This window comes from Mirounga leonina, unplaced genomic scaffold, assembly GCF_011800145.1.
Source record: "Mirounga leonina isolate KUSES-001 unplaced genomic scaffold, KU_Mleo_1.0 Mir_125, whole genome shotgun sequence".
Classification (NCBI taxonomy): Eukaryota; Metazoa; Chordata; class Mammalia; order Carnivora; family Phocidae; genus Mirounga; species Mirounga leonina.
In genome coordinates, this window is record NW_023270305.1 from 19,326,790 (window position 1) to 19,350,534 (window position 23,745).

Sequence of the window (23,745 nt, forward strand, 5' to 3'; positions counted from 1 at the left end):
TTAAACTCTCAGACCTTTGTTGAAGTGTCTTCTAGAAGATGAAATTATATTTTAGAAAAACAGGAAGAGAAGTTTATCTGTATTGTCCATAAATTTCCCAACCTTTCTGTTTAAATGTAGTTTTTCCATAGCTGGGAGCTAGTAAAATAATTCAGACTAACACATAATCACAGTGATGGGGTTCTCTGCTCAAAGTCCCCAGGAGTTAGTGGCTGTTCAAAAAAAAAAAGGCCCAGGAACTAACTGAAATAGGCATATAGAAAGGCCGGGAAAGGCAATGTGGCTATTTTTTGCTGAGCCCGGAACTCTGTTGAGAGCTGGAAGGCTAATGGGAAAGTTTTAAAAAGAGGTAATTTGGCAGGACCATGAGAATATGGAAATAGCAAAATTGAGTAAGAACAACAATAGAAAGATTAAAACTAGAAAGGAAGAACGAGTAATACTAAGAACCTAAAAGTAATGTCTCCCCACAGCAGCTTCACATTAGGTGAAAGGAGCCCCCAAGGACACCTTACATTTAACAGAAAGGAAGAGAACGTTAGTAAGGAAGTGTGAGGAAAAGCAGGAACTTTTAGTGTCTTTCATTTCATCTTTATAGAAGAGATCAAACGTAAACAGGTGAACCTCTCGTTTTGCTGAAGACTTTTAAGGTCCAATTTTAGGAGTAGCTAATTCTGACTCATGAGAAAAACAGAAGCTATTACCAGCAGGTAGGGATAATATATCTTGGAAAGAGACTTAGCGACCAGCGTCATAACAGTCCACTGCCGTTACTTTTGGGAAGCTTTGGCGACTAGAGAAAACACTGAGGTTGGCAAAAGACAAGTGTTGTTTTCCCTGTTGAATTGGGATAAAAAAGGTGGTCTACTGTAATGAATGTAGGTTTATTTTATTTATTTATTTATTTATTAAAGATTTTATTTATTTGACAGAGAGAGAGAGAGCACAAGTAGGCAGAACAGCAGGGAGAGGGAGAGGAAGAAGCAGGCTCTCCACCGAGCAGGGAGCCTGATGTGGGGCTCGATCCCAGGACCCTGGGATCATGACCTGAGCCGAAGGCAGCCGCTTAACGACTGAGCCACCCAGGCGCCCAATGAATGTAGTTTTAATAGTATCATGCAAACAGCATCCATGGTGCTTACTTAGAGCTCTAAGCATCATGTAAATTAGTCACCTTATAATAGGGGAGCCAGAGCCCTACAAGCTTAGTGAATAAGGATTTGCTGTTGACGTCCGGTAGGTCAAGAGAGAAATGGTCAGAAGAAGCAGGAAAAGGATGACCGTGGTGGGCGCAGGGTATGATGGGTTCAGTAAAGCAAAGTGTGTTAATATGGTATGTCTAGCACTCTTTAGATAAAGCAAAATAGATAGGGAGAAACAAACTGTCACGTTGCTAGGGAGGTGTTCTCTGCTGCGAAGAATGAACATTTTATTAGGATTTCCCAGAGTTTTGATGACCTGACGCGTCATCCCTTACCACTGTGCACATACTGCTTTTCCTGTCTTGGTTCTATGCTTTACCATCCTTCTGAGTCACTTCCCAGGTTGCTTGACATCCTGTGTTGGGTGTTTGCTGCTTACTGGCTGTCTCTAGCATAGTGGTGCTATGCTTTATTCATTGGTCTTAAGAGAATTTAATTTGCACGACTATCAGCTACAGCAGGGGTCTGTAAACTTTCTCTTAAAGGATCTGATAGTAAATACTGCAGGCTTGGAATTGTGAGGATGTTACATATAGGTTCTTACATAACTGTCGAAAATGTGACAATTTAAAAATGTGAAAATCATTCTTAGCTGGCAGGTTGTAAAAAAAAAAAAAAAAATGGAGTGGCTGGCTAGATTAGTCTCATGGGTGGTCAAGTTAGCCAGGTGCTGATCTAATGCCTTAGTCTCTCAGTATATGAAAAACATCTAGAGTTTAGACCTGTAGGTACCTAGATCATAGCCATTGAATTAAAAGCTGTCCAAGAGGCCCTGCCTATAACCAGCTGTCTTTCATTGTCACTGTCCCTGGCAACCTTCCCTCCTCACCATCATGTTCAGATAAATCTCCACTAGTTTGAAGGCAGCCAGAGAAATACAAACTACTAGAAGACCACTCTAGTCTGATATGTCTAGTTTCCTTTACTGTTAGAGTGACAAGCCACACAGCAATTGGGAGAATAATGGATGTTACTCCCGGTTGTTTAAGGAAAGACTTTTAATATTGACAGAAATAACATTTTTATTGGATGAACCAGTAACTGCCATCTGGCTAGACTGAATCACATTAAGCTATCACCTGAAGTCCTCCAAAAGTTAAACATAGTTGTTATATGACCCAGCGTTTCCACTTCTAGGTATATATCCAAGAGAATTGAAAACATATGTTCATACAAAAACTTGCATACAAATGTTCATAGCAGCATTATTCATAACAGCCAAAAAGTGAGAACAACCAAAGTGTCTCTCCTCTGATGAATACATAAACAAAATATGGTGTATCTTACAAGGGGGGTTGTTCAGCCATAAAGAAGGAATGGAATACTGATACATGCCACAGTGTGAACGAACCTTGAAACCATGTGGAGTGAAGGAATCCAGACACGAAAGGATTCAGATCACATATAATTCCGTTATATGAAATGTCCAGAATAGGCAAATCCATACAGACAGAAAGTAGATCAGTGATTGCTAGGGGTTGAGGAGAAGGGGGAATGGGGAGTGATTGTTTATGAATAAGGAGTTTCTTTTGGGTTGATAAGTATTGTGGAATTAGATAGTCATGGTGGTTGTATGACCTGTGAACCTGTGAATATATTAAGGGCCCTGTTATTTTAAAAAAAATTAAAGTACTTACAATTTTTTTTTTTTTTTTTTTGCGCCACATAGGTAGTTACAAAAGACTTAGCATGACCTCCAGGAATGGAGCTCCTTGGGCTCTAAGTATGGTATGGGCTGAGGGGTCTGCTTTATCCAGTATCTTCCTTGGTAACTTCTAGGAAAAAATTGAGTATGTAAACCAAATTCTATTGTGTTTATTTTAGTATTTATAACCCAGAGGAAGAAAAGTTAAAGTGACTTGATAACATTTGAAAAATCATCTTATAAAAAACATTCGAGACTATTTAGTATAACATACGCTCAGGAACAAACCCAAATAATTCATGCAAAAAGAGATTCGTTTGGCATAACTCGCTAGAAAAAGACCTTGAAGGTAATTAATGAGTATCCACACCAGGCTATCTGCTGTTGTAGTAAAAACACCGTGGGATGCTCGATGATGTTAAAAGCAGAGAATATTTCTATTATAATCTGTGGTGGAAGGACGTTTTTATCTTCAGGGCTATAAGTACTGGAGAGCTTCCTCAGAAAAGTAGTAGACTTACTTAAAAAGGAGATCTTTAGGATGAGCAGAAATATTCATGTAATTGAAATGGTTTGCAGGTTATGCAAAGAGTCCTAAGAGCTAAAAGACTGGGCAATCTCTGACTTAAATATACAGCTGCTTAGTCTCTTTTTCTATTATATTTTAATATTTGGAAATATTTAGCAATTAAAACTTTTCTAAATCAGATTTTCCATTGCCAATTCCAGTTGTTTTCCTGTCAAGATGGACTTAGCTTTTAAACAGGTTATTTTTGTTTTAAAGTCATCTAAAATTTTAGTTTAATTTCACTTAAATTTTCTTTAATTTCATTTAAATTTTAATTTTAATTTCAGTTTTTCATTTAAATTTTAAATTTCAGGAAAGACACATGTCCTCTTTTACATGCTACCTTTTTAAAGTTTTAAAAGCAGATACAAGTCAGACTCTTAAAAGAATTGCCAGTTTCCCCTCTGATGTGCTGAAATATGGGGGAGGGATGGATTGCTGGCCTTTCAGACACACGGTCCTGTTAAATTACAAAAGTTTGGACAAGCTCACTACTTTCAGTGTTAAGCAAAGCCTTGCTGCTTGACTAAGCAGCCACCGTGGTGCAGGAAGAAGGTACACAGCCCCCCACTGGGCCCCTCCGGACAGAAGAAAATATAATCCTGCTTGCACTGGGACCACCTTAGCCCTGGATCCTGTGGTCTCTGTTGACTTCTTTCAGTCCTTGCAACAGAGCAGGCAGCTCAGCAACTGCCCAGCAGCAGTCAGTCACAGGCTACCTGGAATTCCTGGCCCCCCCATTTAAAGATAGAGCAGGCAGCCAGGTGTCAGGCCTGAGAGGGGGAGGCAAAGATGCCATTGTTCTCACACCAGCAGCCTTGCTACCTGAGTCCCCGCATTCCAGTTCTGGCCTGACTGTAGCCCACAGTCCCAGGCAGTGAGGAGCACAGACCCTTTGGCACAAGACCTCCTCTTTGTACTTCTGGTGACACTGTGGTTGAATGTGCTAGCATGAGCCTCCAGGCGTTGTTCCCAGTGACATCAAGAAGCATAACAAGGCATGGAAGCATCTCAGGGTTTGATGGTTATGTCTCCCCCTTGAAAAAGTAAGTTCCTATGTTTGGAGTGAGGATTGTGTATGGTTGCAGACTGGTACAGTGAAGAGATTACCCGTAAAACCATGCACTTCCTGGTTTTTCTCACTGTGGGAACGCAGTGCTTCTGCAAAGACTCAGAGCTGACAAGGTTTTTTCTTTAGCAAAACAAATCCGAAGGTTAGGAGGCAGGCAGTGTTTGGCTGGGACTGTTCTGCTTATCCCGGCCACTTCAAGGAGGTAGACAAGAACACTACTAAAAGGCTCTGAATGCCCAGTGCCAGTCTGAGTCATCACAGAGAGAGAGTCTGCGGTATAGCTCAGAGCACCCACCATGGGATAGAAAGTGATGTGAGGGAGAAAGACCAAATTCATCCTCCATCTGTTGGCCCTTCACAAAAGAGGAGAGAAACCCTGGACCGGCTATTGGATAAAGACAAGTGTAGATGCAATCAGTAGAGATGAGGGAATCAGAGCCAGATTGCTCTGCATGGGATGAATTGTGATCAGGAGATCTTCAGGGGGGGAGCAGTTTGAAAATGCAGGTAAAGAAGAATCTGGTCCCAAGAACCACCCATGCCTCATTTTAGGATATGAGTGTGAAGGGAGAAAAGAAAGAGCAGAGGGAGAAATTGCTTGTGCTGGCAACTCCAGGTGTCTGCGTTGCCCTCACCGACAATTACTGATTGATGGGAGCCCCACTGGGGCCAAGCTCTGCCTGTGGACTGAGTGTGCACTTCAGGGGAAGAAGAATTCCGTAGGCACACGTTCTGTAGCCTTGACAGCCTTCCCTGTGTGGAGACCACCTTTGGCTGGGTCAGGTGCAAATGAATATCTTTGGGATTGGCCCCACAACAAACCAGTGGGTACGAAGTGGAAGTGGGACCAGCCAGGAGCTAGATCTTCCAAGAAGCTGATGGAAACTAACGAAGAAACAGTTTAGCATTTAAAATACTAGGTGGGAAAAAAGACTGCTTTAAAGAAGGAATTATGGTAAAGCTCCATGCTTTTTGCCTTATGAAATCAAATTCCTGATTGGTCTGTTCGGTCACCTACACCACTCTGTGTGGGAATAAGGAACCTTGAGCCAGTTTCCAGCTGTATGTCAGTGTGGTTGTTAGCACTATAGATGGCTAAAAGAATATCACCTATTCTTCAGTAATTTCTGGCAAAGTCCTTGTTGGCTTAAATGCCTACTAGATGGCAAAGCCGCAGCATTCCTTGGTACAAACTGATGCTCGAGAAAGCATTCCAGTGAATGTGGGTGAAGGACCAGGGTTTTGCTGAGCCAATGCCCTCAAGAATCTATATTCCATTGAAGAGCAGGGTATTACCCGCTGTAGAGAGGGTTATATGTGCAGTCTTACCATGGCCACTGTGCCTCAGTTGGGGGTGGTGAGCGCAGGTGGTATGTTTTATCCAGGAGTTGTCTGATCACATCCCAGTCCAGGAAGGTAGGCGAACATGAACGTTCTCTTTGCCTCTTGATTGCTTACACACAGTGGAAGATCACTGGGAAATGGCAGACATAGACTGATAATAAACACTTCCAGGAAGCTTATCCAGCAATATTAAAAACAACAGTGGAGGAAAACCTAGAGTGAAGGGTTATGTAATCTAAATTCTCCAGTGGGCAGCCTTTCATGCCAGAGAAGGAGGTTTCAATCCCAAGGGTCCCAGATTTCATAATAAATACAGTAATCCAAGGATATTTCTGGGTGTTGAGACCAAGTTCAAGATACTGAGAAATAGATCCTGTAGGGTTTCAGAATATTCTGTGATCACACTGTGATAATGGTGGGGGAAAATACCACGAATGGATTTACAGGTTGTCTGGAAAGAACAAAACAGCGTTTTGGGAGGAGAAAAATCTGTGTTTGAAGAGGTGCTCCTACTCAGACTTTGGATTTCTCTGCCAGAAATGGAGGGCTTTACTTTGATTTTATTTCTGAAAATAGTTTCTAGGAAATAATCATTGTTAAAGTTGAATTGTTGGTTTTGATTCAACAGAAATGAGATTGTACAAAAATATTGCTAAGGAGATATTCCAAAGGGCATTGAAATAGAATTGGTATTTACTCAGGTTAGTCCTCTTAAAAGAGGGGTCCTCTTAGCACTGAAAATGACTGCCTGGTGGTGAGTCTGTCTTCCCCACTTTGAGGTAAAGACCTCCCTACCTCCCTTACACTTTATGACCTTTAAAGGGTTTGTGTTGTAATTTTCTACCATTTTAGTTCTGCATGACTTTTTGATATTTACTTAGCATTAGCCCCTTTTAAATAGAAATGTATCTTTACTGAAACCCAGTTGCCCAACTTCTGTGTTCCTGTACAGAGGAAATACAAGGTCACACACGGCTGGAATGGGGGGGAAACCTTTCTTCCCTACAAGGTAATTGCAATATGGTTATATTTGAGTACTTCTTCTGACAGGAAAACAGTAAACCACGAAGTGTGTATGTATGCTGTACATATATGCATGTATACACATACATGTTCAATCACATATATAAATATGTGTGTTATTTGAAGAGTTTCTTTGCAACCGCCTACATTATCCATCTCACAAGTACGCATTAAAAAAAAAAAAATTCGTGTAGCCCTAACAGCGCTTCCCCCATCTGTGCTTCCAAGGTCCCAGCTTTTTAACCTAAATGAAAACTTTAAACAGGCCATGGTTGCTCTTGTGAAAAACCTCATAGTTATTTCAAAACCCCTGTATCCTAGGAACAGACATAGAGAGCTTTGGGGAAGCAAAAGAATCTGGACAGCATGTGGGAGGGCGGTCGTCATGTGGTTCCCTATGGTAGATGGCCCCTGGGCTGCTTGCGTGGGATCGAGGGCTCGCTGCTTACGATGCCTGGAGCCGCACGCACCAGGCAGCTGTGCTGCTTGTTTTAATGAAGCCCACTTACCGGCTGCAGGTGCATCTCATGCTGGCCACTGCCTGCCTCAGGTGCCGCAGAAAGCGGAGCTCTTCCTCCCACACGTTCGGTGTCCGTGCCCCTGAAGAGCCGCTGAAGGAGGCTCTGCTTGACTTTGGAGGGCTCATGAATAACACTCCCCAAACAAAATCTTTTGATGTTTTTTTCCCCCTTTATTCGTCACTCAGAAATATTATGCCGCCTTTGGTGATTCAGTTAGGTAGATGCTATCTGGTCCAAAGGTCTTTTTCTTTGTGTGTGTAACTCTAGATATTTAACAAAAACAAGGCATGATTTAAGTGTGCTTTAGTTTGTTTTTACAGGGAGAGAGGGAGGCACGTATATTTTGTTAATATTTTCCTGTCCTGTTTAACTTTTCTCCATGACATTTTTTTTTATCCCAGAATAAATAATAAAAATGTAGATCTTATTTACATGTAATTCTTTCTTCCCTCCTCCTCCTCGCCATGGCTTCCTTGTGGGTATAGTGGACTTTGCCACCCCATTGACTTGGAACTTGGCTCTGTGACTTGCTCTTAGTAATGGAGTGTGGGTGGAATGACAGTGTGCCATCTCTGAGCTTAAAGTTGTATGGTTCCACTCTTCCTTGTACCGTGAAAACCCTGTGGATCTGGTCTGCTGACATGCCAGTTCCTTTGACTTTTGTTTTTCTTAGATTACCTTAGCAGGGCAGAAGATGGACTTTTTAGGACAGTCTGGACAGTTGTTAGTCTCAGAGCAGATGATACTCTTTTAATCAGCTAGGATACATACAGGGAAAAATGCTACTCTGGGTGACCTCACCCTCTTGCCACAGTGGACTAGAAGATGAGTAGGCACTTGACCCAAGAAAGCCAACCTGAGTTGGCCAGCTGCTGTAAGGTGGCCTGACAGAAGAGCATCGCCTAAGAGGGATGACACTGATGAAGTAAGATTGACCAGAATTTTTCAAGGAATTTGTAAGTTAGAGGTGAACAGTAAGTGACTGGAACAGAAGTAGAATACCAAGTAGAAGCATAAACAGCCAGGAGAAGCTTTGTGTCACGTTAATGTTGGGTCCAAGAATGAAGTCTAACAGCATTTTCTGAAAAGCATTTTCTGGATATAGGGCAACATATAATGGGTTGCTGAAAGTACTATGAATTCTTAATGTCTTCCCAGTTTTTGAAGTCTATTCTAGTCTCCATAGGTCTGACCTATGTGGCTGGCCGTTCTGGGTTGTGTTGAGACTTGCATCTCCCATGTTGCTGAGCATAGCTTTATTGTACAATCCCATCACTTGAGAGTGTGTACAACACACGCCTACCCCCCCCCCCATTGTATTGTAGAGACCCCAGCTAGCACACATTCTGTTTGGACCCTTCCCTTTAAGAGCTGCTTGTCTTGATGTCTCAGAGCACCAAAGACTGTCTTTTAGAGAAGGATAACCCAGCTGCTTTACTCTTCCTCACTCCCTTAGTCTGTCTATATCCTCTTATTCCTGAGAAAGCTTGGGGTGTTGGGAGATGCACAGACAGGTGAGTGGGGTCAGCTACCTATGTTCTCCAAGACCACTGAGCACTCAGAATTGTTCTGGGGTTTCATAGGGCCTGTGGTTTTGCCAAATTTATATCTCAGTACCCATTTGGATTTTTAATAGAAATGTTTTCAGCTTTCGAATTCTTGCTCACATGGAATGGAGAATGTCCAGCTTCAGTTCATTAGTGAGTATAGACAGGCACCTTTCCAATAAGACCCCGAAATCCCGTCATGCCTCCTATTCATCTTTTTCTGGTATGGGTTTTCAGGCATCCACAGTGGGGTATGTGTGCAAATACCTGTCAGGCATGTTTGCCATGTCTTGAACATGGAAATAGAGCAAAATTAGATGCCTTTTTTTTTTTTTTTTTAAGTTTTAAAAAGACTCTTAGTGGAGAAAGTGATTCATAATGTTTCTTGTCAGAGATCCCAGTTTCCAAAACACACCTTAATATACCTCAAGAACCTATAATATATATTTTTAAAAACCTGCTGAAGGTATTGGAAATTATATTCTTGTCTCTGAACATCAGGTAATTAGGAAATTTGGACATAAGCTCATTTTTCCCACCAGTGGCACTATGCAGATTCCATCTTCCTCTTTTTTCCTCATCTATTTGGCTTACTATATGTCAGCCACTGTACGAAGAGCCTGATGCGCATTAAGTCGATGTGTTACGTTATAATATTAGTACGTTGACTGTTTAAAATTTACCCTACATGTATATTCATGTACATTTATTAGGAGACAAAACTATGATGAGTTAAAAATTGCCAAAAGTAATCTTACTCATTGGGAAGAGTTTCGCTTTACCTGATACAGTGCTAGATGGTAGCTACACTCGCGAGGAGCACAGCATAATGTCTCTGGTGGTTGGATCACTGTCTACACCTGAAGTGAACACCTGTGTTTCAAGAATACTTCAGTGATGACGGTGGGAAAAAAAGAGTGCGACTTTAGCTCTTTATGTGTCATTTTTAAGTGAATGCAAAGCCAAATTTGATGACATTAAAAAAAAAATCTGTCAGCTTTATTATTATATGTAGGGCTTTAATGACAGTATCACTTAAAAATGACCTAAACTTAAGAGTTTCTGGTAAGAATTGTTTAACTTAATTATTCAAATTAGGCAAAAGAAGCCGTTCTAATCAATGGGTGTCTGTTATTCATTGAAATCCATTTTGATACCTTTCAAACCAAGTCAGGCAATCAAATCTTATCTGGAAATTATGTAGCAATCAAAGTCCACAGTGGAACTTTATTCTAGAGTCTTAAATAATAATTATGATCATCAAACAAACATCTTGAGATGAAATTTTCCATATTTAGAAGCTCTTGTGGGTTTTGCCGTATAATATATCATGGGGTAAATGTCACCACTAGTTTGAGCTTTCCCTCACAGTTCCTCCACTAAGAGCTGACCACGTGTCATGATAGCCTCTTGGGTTTGCATAGTGTTTAACAGCTTATGAATTACATCCAAACAGATTATATCACGTGGCCCCTGCCACGGTCTCACAAGGTAGATGGGTCAGGTGGCATTATTCTGTGTGTCTCTTCTTCCCCACTCTAGTTTGCAAGATGCTGCAGGGTGGAGCCTGTGACTCGCTTCACTGTCTTCTATTCCATCAAACCTCTGAATATTGGTTTCTCTGTCAAATACACATCTTGGCACTTATTGCCATAGGTCTGTTGTACGAATGAAATGAGGTGAGGGATATGAAACCTAACATTCTGCCGAACACGTAGTATGTCCTCAATCTGTTTGTTTCCCTCCCTTGCTCCAGCCTTCCCAGGTGCTGGCTATCCTGTAGTTTTTATAGTAAATGCTCATTGGAAGTGTAGGAGAGGCATTGGGTAGTGAGGAAAGAGTGAAGGCTCGTGCTGAAATCCCAGCTCTACCATTTCCTAACAAAATGACCCTGGTCAGGTTTCTGATGAACATCTCTGTAGTTTCCTAGTCTGTGAAGGGGCGAGTATTATTTAAATGACTGTGGTGCGCACGTGAGCTCCATAGCTTAGTTAGGGACTCAGTACATGTTTCATGAGTCCATCAGTTATGCAGACAGTGCTCTGTACATGTAGAAAGGTCCATAAATTCAGCTTCTATGTTCTCAGAATCTAGGGAAAAAGAAAAGCAGTGAAGCGTGTGTGTGTGTTTATACTTTAATGTGTAACAAATTAACCCAAACCTTAGTGGTTTAAAGCAACAAACATTATCTTACACTTTCTGTGCCTCAGAAATTCAGAAATACCTTAGCTGATTGGTTTTGGCTCAGATTCTGTCATGAAGTTGCAGTCAGGGTATCAGCAGGGGCTGCAGTCATCTGAAGGCTCGCCTGGGGCTGGAAGATTCACTCTCAGGGTGGCTCACTCACATGGCATTTGGCAGGAGGCTTTGGTTCTCTGCCATGTGGGCCTCTCTATGGGCCCCTTAAGTATTCTTATGACATGGAAGCTGGCTTCCCCCCAAGAATGAATGATTGGAGAGAGAGAGCCCAAGACAGAAACTGCCTTTTGTGATCTAGTCTCTGAAGCTGAAGCTATCACTTCTGTTTCATTCTGTTCTTAAGACATGAGTTCCTAAGACCAGCTCGTACTCAAGGGGAACAGAATTGATTTCAAAAGAATTTGTGGATAGATTTTAAAACCATCACAGTGTTCAACAGGAGAGGCACTATCTTGATGAGAGAGGAAGTTGAGAATGAGTAACCTAAAAAGAATTAACTGAAAGCTGGAAAGTTTACAGTGTGTGATTACATATCAGTAATTCATTTTTTTTTATTGACAACTAATCATTTTTCAGTTTTATTTATCACATGATAAATAAAAGCTAGATAGAATATGACTTTGAGAAAAAGGATATTTAGGCTGAAATCTTTTCTAATGATGAGTTCTATTGAATTTGGCAGTAATCCCTTGGAGAGAATTGGGGCTATTTGATGGAGTCATTTAAAACTGAGCCAGAGAGAAGTTTGTGCTGTGGGGAAGAGAATAAAAAGTGAATGACAGAATCTGTATTCTGCAAGCTTAGATACTTCTGATGCTATAATTCTCAATTCAGAGAGTTAAAAATGCCAGTTTTCTTCTATATAACCAATTGCTCCAACAGGTTTTTTTCTTTCAACTGAATCTGTCAAACTTAAGAGTTGTTTTGGCGGTTACAAAAATGTTCATATCTTCACCTTTCTTAAGGTTTCTTAAAATAAAATGCATTCACATTATAGTATCTTTTTGCTCTGGATTTTTATTGCCTCTGTGACTGAATTGGAATTCCTGAGAGGCACAGGAGGTATCTGCTTCTGGTCAGGCCAGCTCATTCCCAACAGGACACTGGAAGTTTTGGGTCTCCAGAGTCTCTGCCCTATCTTTTGAGTTTTTTCTTCTTTCAGGCGGACTTTAAATTTTGTAAAGTGTGGTAGATCATTTTCTTCTTTGTGTCTGCCTGTAGTGTAGGAGTGAAGTTTCCATGCTCCCTTAGGAAGGCAATGGAACCCTGATCGCTTTCAAGTCCTTTCAAGTTTTGTGACTTCTGCTTATTAGTTTGAGTAAAAGTTGCTTCTTTGCCCCTTGTAGTAGACAGTGGAATGCCTACGTATTCCTCGCCTGACTTCATACTACCTTTGATTCACTTCTCTTCATTTCCTACCCCTGCATTCTTTCCCATGGCACTCCCCTCCCACCATGTAATCTTTTCTTGTTCCCGAAGAAGGAAAACCACCAGGTGAGACATTTGTTACAAATAGAGAAGGAGGATAAGAATACAGACTGTTTTCTTGGGCTTGATTGAGGCCAAAGGAAGATTGGTAAGGTAGGAAAATAAACGTAAATAGACTTATGTGCTAAAAGCCAGGTAAAAATGGAGAGATGCACTGTCTAATCTGGCCTGCCTAGGTTGCTGAAAACTGTGTAGGGAGGGGGTAAGTGGGTTGGTTCAAGAGGATGAGAGGTGGAGAAAAAAGAGGAAAGGTTTTCCAGGGGGAGAAAACTACATGTGAAGTTAAGTAGGCATGTGAGTGAGGACCGTGGGGCAGTTTGGTTCGGCTAGTGCCCAGGCTCTCTCTGGAATGCTGTAGGATGTGAGGCTAGATTCGGTCTAGATGGGGAAAGGATCTCAACTTTCTTTTAAGGAGTTTGATGTTAAATGTTTGTCAAAAATATTTGTCATAACCGGTATGTAAATTATATGGAATCCTAATTCTCAAAGCATGTGGTAGATACAATCTGGGACCCTCAGGAGAAGTGGCCCCCACTTAATCAAGCCTGTGATAAGTCATGAAACTTGTTCTTTGGTAAACAAATAGCCCAGTAGATAATCTGTTTTTTGAGTCAGACTTGCTTTCCCACATACAAACAAACAGATGTTATTTATGGAAATGATGAGTGATAGACTGATAACAAATGCCTCCATTTACTTCTCTTTGGAAAGACAACAAATGTGGGGATAAATAAAACCTAATTCTGTTCCAAAATTAAGGCACAGAAAATTCGAATCCTGTGAAGTATATCTAACCCATGCTTTCTGTAAGGAGACTGTGCAAGCTAGCCAGAATGTATGAGGACTGGAGCTAGAAGACATGTAAGTGTTCGCTGCTCCACACCTTGTTCTCTGGGTTCAGGGACAGCAGTGAAGTCCTTTCTTCTCAGCTGTAGGAAGCCTGTCCTCCCACGGTTGTGTGTGAGATTTCTAGCTGTGCTACTTGCAAAGTCCAGTGTGGGTTTTTTAAGGGAGGTAGAGATTTTCACATGAAAAAATGCATCTTTTAAATGGTATTTCTCCCTTGGGAAACAGACTGTTAGAGGGAGTAACATCTTGAAGGTTGATGCCAAAAAAACAAAACAAAACAACTCCCTGGACAAACTCACTCAAACCTCCCCAAGTGTGGTTCCCATAATTGTCAGGATTCTAGGTCCAGGTGGTAGATTACATTCTCAATTCAGAATTGAGAACATGGGTACAGTGAGTCCCCCCCCTTCTTCTTTGCTCCTTTTATGTTATGACATTTTTATGTTAAGTCCTGTCACCTTGGGGATGTGTTTCTCTCTCTCTCTTTTTCTTTAAGATTTACTTTTTTGAGAGAGAGAGTGTAAGAGCGTGTGTGGAGAGAGGGGCAGAGGGAGAGAATCTTCAGTCTTCCTGCTGAGTGTGGAGCCTGATGTGGGGCTCAATCTCATGACCCATGAGATCATGACCTGAGCTGAAACCAAGAGTCGGACACTGAACCGACTGAGCCACCCAGGAATCCCGGGGAATGGCCACAGCATTTCAAATGCCACCATCCCTTCTGGATAGATTGACAATGGTAGCTTCCCTGGTATTCAAGATTAGGAGCAGAGATTTCCAGATATATTTCAGACAGGAGAGTTTTTAAAGTCATGTCAAAGGAACCCCTATGAAACAGCCTGGTGCGGTTCAGGATGCCAGGACTGAGGTGCCTTAGAGTGTGGTCACCTCTTTCCCTGGACTGCAGTCCAGAGCCTGTCCTGAACTTCCCTGGGTGTTCTTTATGCATTAGCTGGATATGCCTAGATGGTTAAATCCCCTCAGGGGATGTTAAAGAAATTATTTTACAAAAAAAGGTCAGAATATGAATGTGTCAAAAAGCCATCGGTTGTTTTGCTGGTTTTCCACTTTTCGTACTGACTGTATTTCTTTCCCCAAACATTGGGCCAGATCCTGCTAGATGAGCAACTTGTTGGGGAAAAGTTAGTCTTCTGACTGTAAAATATATTACACCTTCAAACATACTTGATTTTGTTCCAGAGATAAAAATAGGATCTTTTAAAAAATATTTTTAGAGAAAAGAACTTATGGTTTGTATTTAAAGAGTAGAAACCCCAAGGAGGAAAAAGGGAGGATGAAAACAAAGCCCATGGTCTCAGGGTGTGTTGCATGGAGTCCAGTTGGCAGGGCAAGATTGAAGGCTGAGAAAATGTGACAGGTGATAGGTGACAATCTGAGATTTTATGTCTTGAGTCAAGGTAAAAAAAAGACTGAACAAAATAGGATATTAGACCTGACTCCTGAAATCTGTAGAAATTTAGGACAAAATCTACTATCTTTGTTGGTGAATCTCTGGCTAGTCTCTTGGCCAGTCTCCCTGAGCTGGGAACCAACATGTATTTCATAAGATTTTATTTGTTTGTTTGTTTGTTTGTGAGAGAGTGTGTGCGCGCAGGTGCGTGAGCAGGGGGAGGGACCGACAGGGAAGGAGAGGAAGAGCATCTCAAGCAGACTCGGTGCTGAGCCCTGACATGGGGCTTGTTCTCATGGGCATCCCCCAACATGGTTGGGTTATTGGGTGGGTTTTATGGCCCAGTGGCAATTCATATCAGGCTCACAGAATCTCGGTAGTAGTGTTTTCAATTTCCTAGTTCTTTGCCTGACAAAGGGGATGGATACTTAGTGAATAAAAATGAGTTTAAAAACTCCTTACACGTCATTGTAACTCTTATTTACAAAATTAAAGGAGGTTTCTATCATGTGTCAGTTTGATTTCTGCATAATATGTTGTGAAACTTTGGGAGCAAATAATTGTTTTTCTTTTGAAAAAGTGTTTGAGAAATTTCTATTTCCTGTTTATTCACTTATTCTCTCATTGGCATGTTTAAATGAAAATCTTCACTTTTTATGTCATTGGCCATTTTTGGGTAATATTTTAATGATTTTGGTAAAACTGTGTTTTGTAATGATTGCAGGGTTTCCTGTATAACAACTGTGTTTTCCCTTGATTTGAAGCTTTTATGGCTAAAACATTTCTCTTTGACAAATACAGCATACAGCAAGTATGTTTTAGGGCTAAAGGTTTAATAGGAGTATTCTGTATTATTTTAACACTACTGGCAATTAACCCATAGTTAAATATTTATTTAATTTCTTTCAATTTAGTTTGTTCATTCAGTTACTGTTCTTGAGCACTTACAATGAGAAACATGTTGGGCATATAATGGTGACCAGATATATTCCTGCTATCATGGAGTTTGTGTTCTCAGGATGATAATCAAACACAAATATATAAAGTATGTTTATAATAAATAGGAAATGTAGGGCAAGGTATGGGGGATAGGTAATGTGTGGGGCTGTTGGCAGTTTTATGTCAGGTTGTTAGGAAAGGCCTCCTGATGATCTGACATTTTGGAGAAGTCTTGAAGGAAGTGGGGGAGGAAGCTGCATATAGAAGAGGAAGAGTATTCTAGGCGGAGGGAACGGCAGGTGCAAGGGCCTGGGACAGAAGCATGCCCAGTATAGCAAGGAAGCCAGAGTGAATGGGTTGAGGAGGGTTGTGGGAGATGAGGTCAGAGGTTGCAGCCGTGGACGCCCCCATTGGCCATTTTGAGACCTTTGGCTTGTGTTCTGATTGAGATGGGAAGCCACTGAAAGGAATGCTATGATCTCACGGACATAAATTAGAAAAGATACCCTGAGCGCTGTGAGGAGAATAAATTGCAGGAGGGCAAAGGTGGAAGCAGGGAGTCTGGTTTAGGAGCCTGTTGAAATAATCCAGACCGAAGATGATGATGGATTGTACCAGAGTGTTTGTCACGGAAGTAGTGAGAAATTGTTACCTCTGGAAAGAGAGCTAACAGGATTTGCTGTTGTATTGAGTCTCAGATGGACAACCCCCCACCCCCAGTCAAGAATAGGCTTGCCATTTTCTGAGATGGGGGAAGACTTGAAGAGGAGCAAATTTGTATGTGGGTACAGGAAGGAATCAAAGCTTAATTTTGAATACATTTTGTTTGAGGTGTCTGTTAGACGTTAGATATTTATTTACTTAGGAAAGGCCCATCAACAGTTGGACCATTGGTTTCTTGGTTGAACACACATACAAGGTAGAGGTGGTCCAGGTAACCTGAGTTAAACATTTTCTATACATAAGTTTGTAGATAGTCTTTACATCCATGAAATAGAACAGGATGATCTCATCCAGGAAGTCAGTATAGAAAAGAGAAGGCTACAGAGGCTGAGCTCTGGGGCCCTCCCCTGGATAGGGTCATGAAGAGCAGTGGCCAGCAAGGTAGGAGAGAACCATGAAAGAGTAGAGTGACCTACGAGCCCAGTGGAGATAGTGTATCATGAACCAGTATCCTTGTGTGTCAGAGAGGCTGAATGAGGAAGAAAGACCCAGAGAATTTGCCATTGAATTTGGCAATATGGAGACCCTGGTGACCTTCACAAGGGCAGTTTTGGTAAAGTATGGACAGCAGCAGCTTAACTGCAGCAGGTTCCAGAGAGAATGGTTGGGGAGGCAGTGGAGACAGCTAGTAGAGCAGCTCTTTTGAGGAGTTCTGCTGTAAGGAGAGCAGAGAAATAGAGCATTACCTGCAGTAGAGAGGAATGGAGACAATAAGGAGTGGTATTCTTGATATTTGGGCAAGAGTGCAACGTGTTTGCATGCGAACACAGATGAGAAGAGAGCAAGTCTTTGAGTCTGTAAGAGAGGAAGGGATCCATTACTTTAGCCAGGGCGTGTTGGGGGGGAGGGGAGGGGGCTTGGCTTTAGCTAGAACCCCATCCTTCATTGGGGGAAGGCAGGACAGCTGCAGATTCAGGTAAGTTGGTAGGCCTGGATCTTTAGAGCTTTTGTTTTCTTAGTGAATCAGGGAGTGAGGTCATACAAGAGAGTGCGTGACTAGGTTGCTACGTTTCTGCCCAAGTGGATATTTTGGGGATTGTATTCACATTCTCAAACATGGTGTATAGTTGATACCTGGTTTTTGATGAGCGGTAGGCAATTCTGTAAGGAACTCAGAATGTATCCAGAAACTTACTCTTACATTAAATGATTTAATGGACCCATAGAAAGGCAAAGAAGAGTTTATCTCCTTAAATGTATAAAAAGGAAAGGAAATCTTGTATATACCTGTGAGAGAGATAAGTAACTGACACAGTTGCCTTGAGTGGATATTAATGGAGAATTGAATGGGAGAGGAAACTCACATGGTCTTTCCTTTAATGTGTATCAACTGTGTAGCATGTAGTTCTTCCTCTACTTCTTCATTTAGTTACATGCATCTGGAAAAAAACCTCAAGAGATGGTCCTGGAATGTAACTCCTACTAGAGTCTTATCTGAGGAGGTGCTCACATGACAACTAGAAATCTGTTTCAGGACTGGAGCCACGCGGTGAAGTAATAGATCTCATACTAGTTTGTCTGCACGGCACGTTTCTCGGGGAACACGGTATTCTGTGGGAATTATTTTAATAGTCCATGAGGAATTAAGCAAGCCTGTAGAGCAGAACAACGAACTCCTGTTATTCGAAGCATTATTTAATACTTTTATGATTTGTCCTTCAAAGAATTCTTCGTCTTCGGGCAAGCAGTGGACTGCAGCAGGAGAATGAGCCCTTTGCCCCGTTTCTCACATGTGACCTGTGTATTGAATGAGCTACGAAGTCTCTTTAAGCAGCCTCAGTTAATGGGCAGGGTGATTGATGGCTTTTAACCACAGAGGAGGTGCTTCTCCTCCACTGAGGATATTGTCTGTGCTAGTTGGTCCCTCTTGTTTAAGTAGGATGAATGCTGATGTGCTGTGACGGCATTCTGGATAAATGTGGAGGAGACTGTATTTGTGCATGACATCTGATGTGGGTCTTGAACTTGTGCGATTTATTTCTTTGGCTGCCTTCACTTTTGGTCCTATCCTGGGCTAATGACTGAAAGATGGCAGCTGGGCTCTTCTCTAGACTGAAGTCCGTTTGTCAAGAACCATTTTTACATTTTTGGGTTTTTCCCCGTCGTTAATGATCGGGAAGCTGAAGTGAAAGCTGTTCCTGTTGGGAGGATATCGGCTTCACTTCCATCCCATTCACCATACGCTCTGAATGTCTGTGGTTTGTTTTAAAGCATGTGCCAGTGCCTCTTCTTGGAGGGTGAAATTCGCACAGGGTCTGGCAGACCCTGCAGACAGGATGTTGACTCTTGAGTGTCTTGACAGACGGACTGGCTAGGAGGCCCGCTGGAGGTGCTACATGGCTCCAGGCAATCTATGTTTCTAGCCAAGGCCTCTAGTATCTGTGCTGCCGAAGCGAGCACACTGGCCAAGGCCTCTAAAATGCAAGGTTTGAAAGCACTTGCTTCAGATTTCTGGGGCTGATTTACCCACAGGGATCTAAAAATTACATTTTTTTTTTTTGTCAGAGGGACCAAGCAGGAGGGCTCTGCCAGCAGTTTTCCCTGTTAACTCCTGACTGACCTGACTTTTGCTTTCCAGATTTGTAATTCTTTTTTTTTTCCCTTTTTTAAGATTTTATTTATTTCTTTGAGAGAGAAAGTGAATGAGAGAGAGCATAAGATGGGGGCAGAGGGAGAGGGAGAAGCAGGCTCCCCGCTGAGCAGGGAGCCCAACACGGGGCTCGATCCCAGGACCCTGAGATCATGACCTGAGCCATTGGTAGAGGCTTAACCGACTGAGCCACCCAGGCGCCCCCCCCCCCCAGATTTGTAAATCTTAATCAGCTATTAGCACTCTAGGGATGGTCTTTGACCGCTGATTTCGCCATGGGCTTCAGTCTCCTCACCAGTGAAGCAAGGCCTTAGAGCAGAATGGTCTCCAGCATCCTGTGACTTCATGATCTCCGTGGGGTTCGACTGTCTTCCTTGGGGTCACTTCATGTATTCTACATTTATTAGGTACCTCCTGTATGCAGGCATGTGGGGTTCTTGAGTATTAGTTTACTCAAAGCATTTGAGGAAGATGCCTCTTGCAGACCAAGGAGTCTCTGGAGGAAAATTCACAGCCACTGTTGGTGAATTCCCACCAAACTCTTAACAGATGAGTGGTGTTGTCTTGAACTTGTCACATGTGAGGAATTTGAAACTCAGAGCAGTTTACCTTACTCTTGGGTACCTTGAAGGTTAAACTCTACATGATACCCTAGTAGATACAAAGAAATGATTTTTACAAGGGGATGGGAGAGTGTATTTTCTAACCCATCTAATATTTACAGAGATCCTGTGAGAGCTACAAATGACCATCTAGTGTCAAAAGAAGTTGTGAGTTTTTCAGTACTGATTGGGAGATTGATGTGGAAAAAAAAGCTAATTACAATGAAGAAGTCAATGCTTTGTGAAGACAAGAGGACCCGCTGAGATTATGTGTCTGCTTTAGAATTAGACTGCTTTAGAGCAGAATGTTAGTAAAACACAAAGGGAAATATGAAATAAGTGTGTCTTCTTCCAAGAAGATGTGAACATTATAAAAATCAAAATTAAGTCATATGAAACTGTCTCCGCCTTTTGAAAATCCAGATGATTCCAGGCCAAAAAATTTTTTTTTGGCTAAGAAATAGAATAAGTTTTTAAAAACAATAAGCCTTGAGGATCTCGAGTGTCTATAAAGTGACTACTGTAGCTGAGAGGTGAAATGCGAATAATGATTAAGTGCTTGCTTTCTTTGGATGTCTCTCTTCGCCTAAGTGAGCATAATTTAGGTGACGGTCTGAGCATCTGCATGGCAGATTAGAGAATGTTAATGCCAGTTAATGCCAGAGAAGACAAAATAGTTGGCACACCATTTCTAATTTCATTATTGTACCAAGAGCCAGAAAAAATAGAAGTTTATATTCTTTTGAAGTGGGATGATGTTGTATCTCTTTTTTTAAATGGGCTCCACACACTTAGATACACAAAGTATTCTCAAGATATTTGTAAGCATATTCTGACAATTTTTTTTTTAAAGATTTTATTTATTTATTTGAGAGAGAGAGAATGAGAGAGCAAGCACATGAGAGGGGGGAGGGTCAGAGGGAGAAGCAGACTCCCTGCCAAGCAGGGAGCCCGATGCAGGACTCGATCCAGGGACTCCAGATCATGACCTGAGCCGAAGGCAGTCGCTTAACCAACTGAGCCACCCAGGCGCCCATATTCTGACAATTTTGAGTGTGAGCTGGTTTGTGTGTGTGTGTGCTACTGTAAAAAAAAATAAGTCAAACTATATGAATTTTGCCTGATTGTGGAATTAACATCCTATTGTAGTTTTTAAAATTTCTGGGTACACTCAAAAATTTTAGATGTTGTATAAGCATTCAAAGCAGTGGTTGGCAAACTGTTTCTTTAAATAAAGTTTTATTGGAACACAGCCACAACCATTCATTTGCATATTGTTTTTGACCGTCTGCTTTCCTGCCACCACAACAGAGTTAAATAGTTGCCAACAGAGTCCATCAGGCCTATAGCCTTAAAATATTTATTATTTGGCCCATTATAGAAAAAGTTTCTGGATGCCATTTTGCAAGGTGCTGGAAGATCCGGTCGGCCCCTAGGGTATCTCCCCATTTCACACTATGTGTCTTGATCTCTTGTGTTAGAACCACTGAATGAGAATGGGAAATCGTCTTGGAAAAACATTTGAAAAGAACTGAGGCTATTTCTCTTCCGGAAGAACCGTTTTCTTGTGTTAAGTGAGAGGGCCAACCCAAGCCGATCTCTTCAAGTTCCTGCTAACTTGAGCTTTCTTTACTTACTTGGTAGTTCTCTTTGAGGAGTTGAAGGGCTAGCATGTGGAAGAGGCATTGTTAGATTGTGAAACCATGGGGAGTGGAGTCAGGATTAATGGGTGCAACTGCCACACTTGAGCTCAAGAAGGAAGAGCACTTGCTAGGAATGGCTTATAACTAGAATGTGCTATCTCAGTGGATAATGAGCAATCTGTCACTAGAGATGTTTAAATAATGTTGTATCAGAGGACCTTTGAGACCCCAATTCCAGCTTTGAAATTCTAATGCTGTTGTTGTTGTTGTTAAGGTTTTTTGTTTCCAAGCTCAGATCTGACCACAGTTATTTTGTTGAGGGTCTATAGAGGCCTCTTGGATGATTTCCTGAAAATATAATCTTGGTCAGACCGAGGCACTATGAAGGGGCAGAATTGCTTCTGGTAGTCAGGGGATGGCCACAGAAAGGCTGACCCAGAACTAGTCTCTCCTTGGCTTCTAGAATAACACAGTGGCAATAGGAAGGGTACTACTTCCTGCCATCCTTAGTCTCAGAGATGAACCATCTGTCTCCAGTTGCTGCTACTGTCTTTGCTTTCTGCCTAGGCTCCTGGAAAGAGGAACAAGCTGGATGGGGCATATCACAGACATAGAAGTCAGACTAGAGTTTCTGTGTTGCACTTTGCCATGGAGTCTAGATTGGGACTTGGCCGTGAATGGCAGTTCGGGGTGAGCTCCGACATCCTCTGTGCAGCTCCGCTATTGCAGCGCAAAACAGCCATAGAGAATATGTAAAGGAGGAAGTGTGGCTGTGTTCCAATAAAACTTTATTTATAAAAGCAGGCAGAGGGCCAGATTTGATCCCCGTGCTGCAGTTTGCTGACCCCTGATAGAGACATTGAAAGTTAGAACTAGCTCGAAAACATCAGCTGCAATTCCCTCGTGTTTTGTAGAAAAGGTGAAATGACATGCCCAAAGTCACACCTCGGTTGAGCCAGGTTTATAAGCCAGAGTCTGACTGTGAGATCAGTGCCCATTCTGTGATCCTCTGCTGCCTCTGCTGTGCAGTCAGGTTATCGCATTTGGTTTTAAGGAGAGGGTCGCGTGAATGCAGGAAATACCTGCCTGAGGTGGCCTATGAAGAGCCGCAGCGAGGGCTCTGGGATGGTGCTTGAAGAGACACAGCCCTTGAGCCTCGTGACCTGGCCTCCCGTTTTCTTAGACGGACCCTGTTTACAGTAAAACAAAATACAGGTTGTATAAATTAATGTGGAGAAATAATGCCCCAGAGTTGTGAAAAAGAAATGGGCTCCCACAGCTGCGTCACAGGATTTGATCACTTCAGCTGAGAGTGCCAGGAGATTTGAGACAGATGTTTTCAGACATGCCGCATGCCTAAAACATTTCCAGGGGTCGGACTGCAAATAGTGACTTAATAAGTGGAGAAACCGGGAAAGTATGCAAGTTGAGGACACAGGAGTTTATTCACCATGAGGTGCATAGCCAACCTCTTTGCATTACATCTGCCTGTCAGGGTTGGCTCTTTCATGTCGTGCCCTCCGTAGTGCTCTTTGTCTGCCCGTGAATAAAGTGCAGCACTGTGGTTAGTAATCCCACTCCAGTGACTCGACTTCAAATGTGGTTTTGGAGTGCATCCCAGAGTTCTGTTTGCTAAGCTTCCTACTCCTGTTTCAGAGACACCACTGGATACAGAGCAGCGCGCACTAAAGGCTTCCCTCTTTCCTTAAACCTGTCGGGTTGTGGGCTCTCTCGTCCCCCCTCTCCTCTCCTTTCTTTTTTCCTTTTTTTTTTTTTAAAAAAAAAAAAACCTTCCAAGGCACGTTCATGGATACTAAGCTGATGTGTTTGTTGTTCTTTTTCTCCCTGCCTCCGCTCCTAGTGAGTAACCACACTGGCCGCATCAAGGTGGTCTTTACTCCGAGCATCTGTAGAGTGACCTGCACCAAGGGCAGCTGTCAGAACAGCTGTGAGAAGGGGAACACCACCACTCTCATTAGTGAGAATGGTCATGCTGCCGACACCCTGACGGCCACGAACTTCCGAGTGGGTGAGTTCCTCCACGGTGCCTAACTGTCCTTACTGCATAGAGTTGTGCGAGAGCGTAGCGTTTAGACATCCTCTTCTACTCACACTGCTCTCTGCTTGAATGGGTTTCTGTCTCTGAGTCCGAATATGCTTCTTCCGTGAGCTCTTTTAAATAACTTCCAGAATAATTGTTAACCTGCTTTTTGGCTTCTCAGAGCAATGGCAGCTAGACTGTTGCCCCTTAGTGCCTATCATTTACGCAGCCCATGGCGATGGGAGGTATCCATAGGACAGAAGGGAATCGCTTTTTAGATTAAGACCCTCGCACTCAACTTGCACTGATCAGCTTCAGATTTTTATCTGCCCAGTCATAAG

At 42.2% G+C, this 23,745-nt stretch overlaps 1 protein-coding gene across 1 annotated transcript in view; it reads left to right on the forward strand.

Annotated features, from left to right (window-relative positions):
• LTBP1 (latent transforming growth factor beta binding protein 1) overlaps positions 1-23,745 on the forward strand; it is a 392,439-nt gene that overhangs the window by 135,342 nt on the left and 233,352 nt on the right. The window contains exon 5 of the mRNA XM_035000535.1: positions 23,225-23,392. Within this exon, the coding sequence (XP_034856426.1) occupies positions 23,225-23,392 (168 nt within the window). The remainder of the gene's footprint in view (positions 1-23,224; positions 23,393-23,745) is intronic.